Source organism: Gekko japonicus, unplaced genomic scaffold (genome assembly GCF_001447785.1).
Source record: "Gekko japonicus isolate JY-2015 unplaced genomic scaffold, Gekko_japonicus_V1.1 scaffold170, whole genome shotgun sequence".
NCBI classification, from domain to species: domain Eukaryota; kingdom Metazoa; phylum Chordata; class Lepidosauria; order Squamata; family Gekkonidae; genus Gekko; species Gekko japonicus.
In genome coordinates this window covers 775,565-786,635 of record NW_015160212.1, presented here as the reverse complement: position 1 = coordinate 786,635, position 11,071 = coordinate 775,565, and the positions used below count along the sequence as shown (strand labels likewise).

The following is an 11,071-nucleotide window of genomic DNA, read 5'->3' as shown; positions in this document are numbered from 1 at the left end:
CTCTTGAGAGAAGAAGAAGAGATTGGATTTATACCCTGCCCTTCACTACCCAAAGGAGTCTCAGAGCGGCTTAAAAACTCCTTTCCCTTCCCCTCCCCACAACAGACACCCTGTGAGGTGGGTGGGGCTGAGAGAGCTCTGACAGAAACTGCTCTTTTTCAAGGACATCTCTTATCAGAGCTACGGCTTGCCCAAGGTCATCCAGCCAGGTGCAAGTGGAGGAGTGGGGAATCAAACCCGGTTCTCCCAGATTAGAGTCCGCGCACTCAACCACGACACCAAACTACACCAAACTTCATTTCCCTCCTGAGAGTTCCGGCACCTCCCCCCCCCCGTTTACTTGAACTTTATGATTGGTTCCTTTTCCTGAGGACCCCAAATCCCACAAGGGATGGTAGAAACAGCTAACCACTGTCAGCACTCTCAGACTAGGACTGCCTGAATTTTGGTGGCTGGAGGGGGGAGCCCTGGCAGTCAATATCAGTGCAGGGTCGATGTGGCCGTAGGGCAGAAATTCGATATTTTTGAAGTATTATCTACATATTTTACAGGTGGTCTCAACGGAAGACAATCTTGGTTGGGGCAGGGATTGGTCTTACACAAATTTGTGTCTGCCTTGCCTGGGGGGAGGGGTGCTTTCACACACACACACACAGAAAGCAACAGACTTTCAGTCCACTTTGCAACTGGATTTGACTGTGCCATTAGGCAAAAATCCACTTGCAAACGGTTGCTAGAGTGGGCTGAAATGGCCTTGTTTGGCATCTGTGAAAGCGCCTTACGTGTGCTGTTCACGAACCCCGACCTGGGTGGCCCAGGCTAGCCTGATTTCATCAGACCTTAGAAGGTAAGCAGGGCTGACTCTGGTTGGTGCTTGGATGGGAGACCAACAAGGAATACCAGGGTTGCGAGGCAGAGGCAGGCAACAACAAACCGCCTCTGAACAGCTCTTGCCCAACATTCCCTCTAAGCTGTTAGTGTGGGCCAGCTCACAGTTTTTTAGCCTCTGGCTCACACATTTTCGTCTTCACTCAGGAAGGATGGCTAATTTATGAGGTGGCCAAATTGCTTGCTTGCTGACAACTCCACAGCTTAGAGGGAGCATTGGGCTTGCCTTGAAAACCCTACTAGGGTTGCCAAGTCCAAAATTACTTACCGCGGGGGAGTCCCGTGCCGTCCTGGGAGTCCGTGCGCGCGCCACCACGATGACGCCACCCGGAAGTGATGTCATTGTGTCGGCACGTTGGGGGCAGGGCCACTAGGATTCGAGGGAAAACCATAGAGTTTTCCCTCAAATCATAGAGCGTCCTGCCCCCAATGTGGCCAGCGTGATGGGGGGTAGGGTTGCCAAATATTTTTTGGCCAGGAGCGGGGGGCTCCCGGCTGGCTTCTTGGGCGTGCGTGCGCGCGTAGCACGCGTGCGCGTCACCCGGAAGTGATGTCGCACGCTGGGGGCGGGGCCACACCATTGTTTTCTCCTCAAATGGCGTGGCCCTTCCCCCAGCATGCGATGTCACTTCCGGGTGACGCGCACGCAGGGGTGGGGTTTCCCCCGGGCCCCGATTCTGCGGGAGCGGAACCTGGGGCTCGAATGCGGGGGGAATTCCACCCCCCGGGGGCATTTGGCAGCCCTAGAAGGGGGTGGAGTTCCCCCCGGGGCCTGATTTGCTGGCATCGGGTAACGGGCCTCTCAGGCGGGGGTTTACCCGCCCCCCCGAGGGGACTTGGCAAGCCTAAACCCTACGGTGTTGTCATATGTCAGCTGTGACCTGATGGCCCTTTCCACCACCAAGCATTGACTGTCCCGGGGAACAAAGCCAAGAAGCAAGACCTTTTCTTGTTAACCTCTAAAAGTAAGGGTGGATTCCTGTTTTATTTGGCTCCTCCCACTGAAATTGCAGTGTGCCAGTCAGCCAACCCTAGTGAAGCGACTAGGAGATGAAGTGTGGACTGCGGGGAAGGTCACTGGAGCAAACGTTGTTGCCATATGATGGTCAGTTAAAAAGAAGGGGAGCCACACAACATTTCTCACAATTAGATCTGAGTCCAGTAACACCTTAGAAACCAGGCCCACAACTACGGTGGGGCTTTTGGGGGCTCTGCTCCCCCTTTTAAAGGCACAGGCCCACAAGAACGTCTCCTGTAAATGTCCCCCCCCCCAATCAATTTAAAACATTGTTTAAAAGGCATGTGCTCCTTTAAGCAGAGTGGGATGCTGTAGTTGACTAATTCCTGCACTGAGCAAGGGGGTTGGAGTAGGTGACCTCTAGGATCTCTTTGAACTCTAGGTCAAGTAACTGGTCTCCTTTGAGTTTTTCTGCCTGTTAGCTTTCCTGACGGTAGAAGTCATCGCCCCCACCTGCCGGCTTGTTCTCAGAATTGTTGCTCAGGCTGGCAGAAGTGATTAACTTGCAGCCGCTGAGAACTGTCACCTAAAATGGTTGACAGCTCGCAATTGAGAGATCTATCCTGGTAACGGCTTTCCGTTGGCTAAATAGCTTTTCTTTCTGCACTGAGAACTTCAGGCTCACCGGGGGGGGGGAATTGCCCCACAAGCCACAAAATCCTGGCTATGGGTTGTAACTCTCTGGTGCTACTGGACTCCGATCTAGCTGTTCTGTGGCAGACCGACATGGCTGCCTACTGTAACATTTCTTGCAGTGATCCACTGTCGGCATAGGGCTGCTCAGTAATCCCACACGGGCAGCTCTGTCTGCTCCTGGTGACATTAAAACAGACCAGCAAGTTATTAGTCACATTGTCGAGTGCTTCTAGCCCTTCCATATCACCCACCAAAAAGGAGCCAATGCCAAACTGATCCCCAGTCCCAACGGCTCCAGGACACTGTTAGCAAGAGCTCTGCACTATATCTAGGCTAGGGGAATGGTATTGATCTACCCTGACAGTTCAAGCGTCCAAAGCCCCCTGGGGATAATACCATTCTAAACAGAATGGCTTTTCCACCTTGTTGTTTCTTGCAGGGGTGCATATAAATGTTTCTGCTCTCAAGGAAGTTACTCTGTGCGGCAGCAGGCAGCGGGGTACAAGACCAGGCCTGCATTATCGTAGATGGCCTTGTCTTTTATTGATGGATTTTTGGACGCACAGATCGTAAAAATCAAGGACAGTTTTACAGCTTTGCACTGCTGAGGTCTCATCCACAGCGGGCGAGGGTCTCCAGGCCCTATGCAGACATCTTTTAAGCAAGGCCGGCCAAAGTAAAATGGCTGTAAATTATATTTATGTAGGCATGTCCGACCACCACTTCACAGAGCCTACAAGGACAATTAACATTCCCAACTTTTGGACCAAAGGTAAGGGCTTCCTATATTGATTTTTGTTTATCCAGGTTGCGCCAAATGTTCTTCTGTCTCAGCGAAGGCAGAAGGTAAATGTCTGCCTCCAGGTGGTACTTGGGGATCCCCCGGAATCACAGCTCATCTCCAGATTACAGAGACCAGTTTCCCTGGAGAAAATGGATGCTTTTTTGGGGGTGTGTGGACTCTCTGGCATTGTACCCCACTGAGGCGCCTGTCCTCCCCAGGTAGGGTTGCTAGACCTCCCAGTTAGGGTTGCCAGCCTCCTGGTGGGGCCTGGGGGTCTCCCGCTTTTACACCTGATCTCCAGCCGACAGAGATCAGCTCCCCTGGAGAAAATGGCTGCTTGGAAGGGTGCTCTATGACATTGTGGCTCCACCCCCAAAGTCTCCAGGTATTTTCCAGTCCAGACCTGGCAACCCTACTCCTAGTGGAGGTGGGCTTCCCCGCTAACAGGCCCCACCTCCCCGCCGCCAATCAGCTGGCCAGCAGGGAGGGGAACTTACCCCCCAAAAAAGAGGGAGATCTATCCAGTGTGTAGTGACATGTCTGCATCCCTGCCCACGTGACCCAGAAGCAATGTGCCCTCTAAGCTGTGGAGTCCTGTGAGCAAAGATTCTACTTTGTGAGCGACTCGCATTAAAGTTGTGAGCGAGCGATTTGGCTACTGCATGAATTAGTTTCCTTTGGAGCCATCCTTCCGAGGTTAAAAAAACCCTGTGAGCTAGCTCACACTAACTCAGTTTAGAGGGAACACTGGTTCTATGTACTTGAAGTGCCCAGAACCCTACATTTTGGAACCCCCACTCTGTTCAGTCATGGAAAGCAAACAAGATCAGGCGTCATGTATGCCTCCTGAGCGACTCGCGCTATTTTGGGAAGAGGTTGAGGTTCTCATTCAGACTGTTCAGTAGAGTTAGAGTTTGGACTCCTTGTCACAGACGGCCCCAGTATGGTGGTCTTAGAACATCCATCATGTCTCAACCACTCTGGTTTTTGAGGTCCTCAAGCTTTCCCTCTGCACGTGGAAGCGACGCTCAGTATTCCTAAAAGGCCAGATTGGTGGAGATTTTGGAGGTCACACCGCCTATATCTGCGGATCTTGCCTGCTGGAATTGTTTATGCCGCTGGAGTCACAACATTCTGGCCTCCTCTTTTGCAAGCCTTCATGGAAAATTTCATGAACTTTCAGTTTAAAAGAGGAGGAGGAATCAAAGGTGTGTGTGTGTGTGGCGGGGGAGAGAGTAGAGAGATGGTTTTTCCTGGTTGAGACTGTTGGGCCTAAAACGCCCATGCCTGTTCTTTAACCTGTTCTTATACTGACATGTATGTTTTAAAAATTAAAATCCATTGCTGCATGTAGATTCCGTTGCCAGCAAATGAGCCCCTGAAGTGAATTTGCTCTTCGGGACATGCCAAAATAAACACTTATTTATGAGGGAGCAATTAAGGCAGGGATTGGTTTTAACCAGTTTAATCTTCACCTCAGGAGCGTGTCTCTCTTGCATTTCCAAAGAAAATCATCCTGTTCCAGTTACGTCTACCAGTAGCATACCCCCCAAATGTCCAAGGTGGTGTATGTTCTCCTCAACCCGCCATTCTTCCCACTCTCCAAAGCTGGGCTCCCGCTCCAAAAGCAATGAGTAATTAGAGACATTAAAATATGTGCAAGGAAAATCAGTCTAGCTGACTCTGTCCTGCAGTTGCAGAAGCTATATTTTCTTTATCTAATCTCAGAATTGGAAGGGACCACCAAAGTCACCCATTTCATAAGAATGTATGAAGAGCCCTGCTGGATAAGACCAGTGGTCTGCCTATGTCCAGCCTCCTGTCTCACACAGTGGCCAACCAGTTCCACAACGGCAAAGAGGCTGAGGCCTGACAAGAACATAAAAAGAGCCCTGCTGGGTCAGACCAGTTGTACATCTAGTCTTTGGAGCTGGACAATGAGAAAGAAACAGAGTCTTCTCAGCAGAGCTCTGTGGAACAACAGGTTTTATATCAAGACAAAGCACTAAAGGATATATTAATCTATGGAAAATGAGGCGAGGAAAAGCAACCAAATGTGTAAATGGGAAGAACCAGCAAGTTCTGCGGTAGAGCTGGAAGTAGTGAAAGGAGTCCCTCAGGATCTTTCACACAAAAAAATGATTAAGTTGGATAAAAAGAAGCTAAAACACTGTGTTAAGAGAACTTACAAGGCTAACAAATATTCAAAGATGAGTTTGCTGAAATACAGAAGGAAGAAACTAGAAACGAGGATTTACAAAACCAAGAAATTAGAAACAAGGATTTACAAATACAAAGCCAAATTAGGCTTGAGGAAATACAAACAGGAGAAGCTGGAAATAAAGATTCATGTGTACAAAGACGAAAGGCACCTGGATTAGTCTAAGTTACCAACATTACAAGCCTATTTAAGTGTGGTTAAGTGTGGGCTGAATGGCGCAACCGTTGGATGGATTCATGGTACCAAACTGTAGGGCTATCTTTCAGCTATGCGCCTGCAGAGTGCAGGGGGTTGGACTAGATGACCTGCAAGGTACCTTCCAACTCTAACATTCTATGATTCTATGGGCATGATAGTAAAAAAAAAGGTGCAAAGAAAAAATAGGAGACAGAAAATGTGTAAAATGATAACTGGTGCTTTAAATTATTCCTTTTTTGTTTACATTTTCACTTAAGTATATCTACCATAGTCTGTATTTTGAGTCTAAGATAATGAGAAGTTGGATGTTAGTTATGATGAATTGAGATGATTATGTTGAAAATCTTAGAACATGATGATGAGAATTTTGGGTTAAATCAAACGTGTACCTTCCTTTATTGTTTATTTTTTAAAAATAATATATATAATATGAAAGAAGTGAATGGTAGTATTTATATTCACAGTAATAAGTAGGAAGGTTAATTATTGTTTGGTGACTGCAAAGTTTTTGCCTCCTTGCATAATCCTTAAGATTAAATTGATAATAGAGAAAAAGGGGAAAAATATTATATAAGTAATAATTATCTTACTCTTTTCAATTCCACAAGCAAACACTTATACTTAGTGACTTAAGTTGGTTCTAGTTAGGCTATAAGTGGTTACTGGCAAATATTAAAGAAAATGCCTATAAAGGAAATATTTATAGAAAAAATGTGTATCTTGGTAAAGATGTTATAAATAAATAGGCTTGTAATTTTGATAACTTACTTATTTGTTAGATTAGTTGAATATATTTAATAGTGCTGCCAAGATAAGGATGAGAAAAGCCAATTTTGCATGGAAAGCAATTTGTGTGTTATGTTTGAATGGTGAGAAGGGTGTGTAAAGTAGAACTGATTCATTTAAGAATATTGGAATATAAAATGGAAATTAGTAAAATGTTTATCTTGTTAAAAAGCTTTGAATCAGCTTGAAACAGGAACTGAGCAACTGTGTGAGTATAGGAGGAAATCATAACAAAGTTGCTATGTTTTATTTTTTGTTGAGTTTACAATATTTCTTTGTCTCATTTTTTATGTTGGAAAATCAATAAATAGATCATAAAAAAATAGTCCATGGAGGATGCGGGAAGTATGTTGGCAATATGAGTTCCTGGATGATGGAACCACAATGACTATGTTAGGCAGGAAGGAGAAACCTCACAGAAGACTCCTTTGTTCCGATGAAAAAGGAGATAAGAACCTCCAGTTTGAAGTGAGACCACACGTACCTCTTGGGAAATATCTTTCAGTTGACCTTCTGAGGAGGATCATGCGAATTCTCCACCTGGGGATGGATCCCAGCCTTTCTAGGCCTTCTGAGTGCATGGAATACTCTCTAGCAATGGCTGTAGAGATAATTCTGATGGTAACTGAGGAAATGAACGGCTCAAGTGACTGCCTCACAGGATCTGAAGCCTTAGCTAAGGTGAGTCTAATATCATAAATTTGAGAGCCAGCTGGGTGACCTTAGGTCAGTCACAGTCAGTGTTCCCTCTAAGCTGAGTTGTTGTGAGCTAGCTCACAGTTTTTTAGCCTCTGGCTCACACACATCCTCAGGAAGGATGGCTCCAGAGCAAACTAATGTATGCAGGAGCCAAATTGCTCACTCTCAACTTTAATGCCAGTAGAATTTTTGCTCACAAGACTCCACAGCTTAGAGGGAGCATTGGTCACAGTTCTTTCAGAGCTCTCTCAGCCCCTAAAAACAAGTTTAGCTCACCACCTAAGAGCTAGAACTTGCGAATGCCAGACAATTTTAGGATCTCCTGGCTATCCTACACACAATGCCATCTCCCTGATATATAAAAGCCGAATGGTGGTGGCATGTCTCTAGAATATTCCACACGCTCCGGAATTGGTTGGCGCCCTGGTGTGTCACTCAGAATCAGTCCCTATCCACTGGCTGCATTGCTTGAGTCTTGCCTCCAACATTCTAAACAGCTTGCTGTTCCTCTCCCCCCCATAGCCAGTCAGAACACGGAGGTTATTTGCATATGCAGCCTCACTGGCCTTTGCCTCGGAACACAGAGATCATTTGCATATGCAACTTGATTGGCTTTTGCCTCTAACATTCTAAACAGTTTGCTGTTCTGAGGTAAAATTTCCAGGTGAGGGCTGGAGATCACTCAGAATTACAACTGCTTTCCAGATGGCAGAGATCAGTTCCCTTGGAGAAAATGGTGGGCTCTGTGTCCAATGTGACGTAGCAGTCAGGGCTTCAGAGCACGGGAGAGGCTGCAGGTGTGTGGGGGGTGGAAAGCTGAAGAGTGAGGGGGAAATAAAGGTAGGTTAATGATTGGCTGGGAAGGAGATAGCGTTGCCAACTCCAGGTGGGAAATTCCTGGAGATGTGAGGGATGGAGCCTGGAGTGGGTGAGGTTTCAGGAAGCGTGGGACCTCAGACAGGTACAAATCCATAGACTCCACCCTCCAAACCAACCATTCCCTTCTGGGGGACCATCGTTGCCAATCTCCAGGTGAGGGCTGGAGATCACTCAAAATTACAACTGTTCTTTAGGTAGCAGAGATCAGTTCCTCTGGAGAAAATGGTGGACTCAGTGTCATTATACCCTGGTGAGGTCGCCACAGCAAATTGACACTGAGTGTCCAAGGCCGGGGCACCCGCCCAGAGCCTCTTTCTAGAGATCGTTGTATTTATTTCCACAATGGGCCTTTTTCCTAGTATAATAATTATTATTATTACCGTACGTTTGTCTGTGAATACTACCACCCCTCCCCGCACTTTATTAGACTTCTTTCCCCTTTTTTTCTTCCACTTAGACTCTAAAGGAGAATAAGTTTGATGGTTCATACTAGGGATGCCGATACAGAGAAGATCTGCCTGGTAGTGGTCGAAGTAGAGGACAGGTCCATCATGTTCCATAGCAATAAGACCTGTTTTGACGAGGGTGCGTGGAAGTTTGCTGGGTTTGTTTTGGACAACAGGAAGAAGAGTCAACTGTATGCTGCTTCCCCAGGCCAAACACAGAGTGATCAAGGCCACCCGTGGCAGCAGACCTCCACGGCAACCATAGTGTGGCTGACGAGAGACCACGAAGGACTTCCAAGTATTTTAAGGTGAATAATAGACTCCCCCTGGACACCATTAGGTTAATTCTTTTGTTAGCAAATGTCACTTGAGAGTCAACCGAAAAAGCTGAGGAACTACGGTTGCCAGCTCTGGGTCAGGAAATACCCGAAGATTTGGGAGGTGGAGCTTGAGGAGGGGAGGGGCTTCAATGGGGTATAAGGCCAGAGAGTTCACCTTCCAAAGCAGCCTTTAAATGCTGGTTTTCTGGGGTGGTGGTGGTAGCAGCATGCTTTCCCTGATCTCCAAGCGGCAAAACCACCACTCGGAGATCAGGGAAAACCAACGGCCACCCCTCTCCCTTGCAGGAGGTGAGGGAGAGGGCCAGCTGCCGGCTGCATGCCTTCCCTGATCTCCAACTGTGCGCCTGCTCTGCTAGAAAAACAGCCAATTGCTGCTTGGAGATCAGGGAAAGCGTGCTCCCCCCCCCCGCTAGAAAAATAGCACCTAAAGGGTTCCCTTTAAATGCTTTTTTTTAAGCAGGCTGCAAGATTTCAAGGGCCCTCCAGCTGGTCGGCGGGCCACGTGCTCCTGCGGATAAGCTGGAAGGCACTTCTAATGCCTCAAGGAGGGGAGGGGGGGGAGAGAGGCAGCAGCCTTTGTGGGGCACGCCTCCCATTTTAAGGGAGCAGAGCCCCAAAATGCCCCACCATAGCTACGGACCAGGGAAACAGTCAAGAGGTCGAACATGTGGAGACTTGTCCTTCCACAATAACTTCCCATGAATAACTCGCCACTTCCACCCAGACACGTGAACTGGCCTTGCCGAATATAAACCGGCATAGGTAGCCTCAACACACCCAACTGAAGTTTCAGGACGAAAAATCTCTCAGATTTGGAGAAGTCACGGAGCACCTCTTAGGGCTCAAAGAGCCCTCTGCACCCTCCATGTGGGCTTATGGCTACTTAAAGCACCGAAGGATTCCGGTCCGGGTGCTGTTTGCTAGCAGGAAAACCAAAGCAGCTGAACTTTACATTTAAAGCAGATACGAAATTTGTTTGGTGCTGCATTCGTCACTGAACCTAAGTTCTATGTTAAGCTGCAACAGACAATGTCTGTACTCGGGCATCAACCAATCGAAGCCTAGCTCTGGGGCAATGTTCCCTCTAAGCTGTGGGGTCTTGTGTGCAAAAATTCTACTTTGTGAGCAACTGGCATTAAAGCTGTGAGCCAGCGATTTGGCTGCTGCATAAATTAGTTTGATCTGGAGCCGTCCTTCCTGAGCTAAGACAAAAATCTGTGAGCCGGAGGCTAAAAAACTGTGAGCTAGCTCACACTAACTCAGCTTAGAGGGAACACTGCTCTGGGGACAGGGGCGTTTTGTTGGTCCTTGAAGGGCTTGAAGAACAAATTTTGTTCTACTACTGCAGACTAGCATGACAGCCCAACTGAACCTACGATCAGTAGGAAAAGCTCACCCTGTCCAGTTCTGCACGGCTAGCCTACCAATGGCCGTAGGGTTGGAAGCATTCTGGTAGGGTTGCCAGCATCACTTACCTAGCCAGCGGGGGGCTCCCAACATCCTTCTAGGAGACCGGAAGTGAGGCTGGGCGACGTCCGGTAAAACCAAAAGTGCAGGTCCCGACATGATGACATCACCTGCAAGTGACGTCATCACGTTGGGCCTGTCGCTTTGATTTTTGGGCAAAACTCAATGGTAAATTTGACTTCAAACCATAGAGTTTTGCCTACAAACCAGTGTCACCCCCGATGTCCCCAACGTGATGACATCACTACCGGGTGACATCATCACATCAGGGCCTGCACTTCGAGTTTTACCGGAAGTCGCCCGGGAAGGTCAGTTGGGGGTGGGATTTCCCCCCACCAGCCAGCTGGTCAGTGGCAGGCAAGAGCCCATGAAAGCACGGGTTCCCCCGCCCCCACCGGGGGACTGGGAGCCCTACATTCTGGGTTTCCCATCTTTGGCTTCAGTTCTTTCCTCTCCAGCTTACATTTCAGGAAGTGAAAGTGAGGTACTCGTGGAGTGTGCACATGGGGACATAGGGTTCCGAGATGCATGAGAAATACCACTACAGAGTTTATTCTGCTGCTCCAACCCCTTCATTTTCACCCTCCAAAGGTGGGCAGGATAATAATCTCCCATGACTCACTTGTAGAAAACAGAAACTCCTGTCTAAGCAAGAACGTACAGTTGTCCGAAAACACAAAGCAGCAAATAAACACAGCTGGTTTGAAC

At 47.8% G+C, this 11,071-nt stretch overlaps 1 protein-coding gene across 1 annotated transcript in view; it reads right to left on the bottom strand.

The window, feature by feature from the left end:
- The window catches only part of MAB21L3 (mab-21-like 3 (C. elegans)), a 36,648-nt gene extending 35,417 nt beyond the window's left edge, over positions 1 to 1,231 (bottom strand). The window contains exon 1 of the mRNA XM_015409832.1: positions 1,157 to 1,231. Coding sequence (XP_015265318.1) covers positions 1,157 to 1,231 — 75 coding nt within the window. The remainder of the gene's footprint in view (positions 1 to 1,156) is intronic.
- Between the last annotated feature and the right edge of the window lie 9,840 nt (positions 1,232 to 11,071).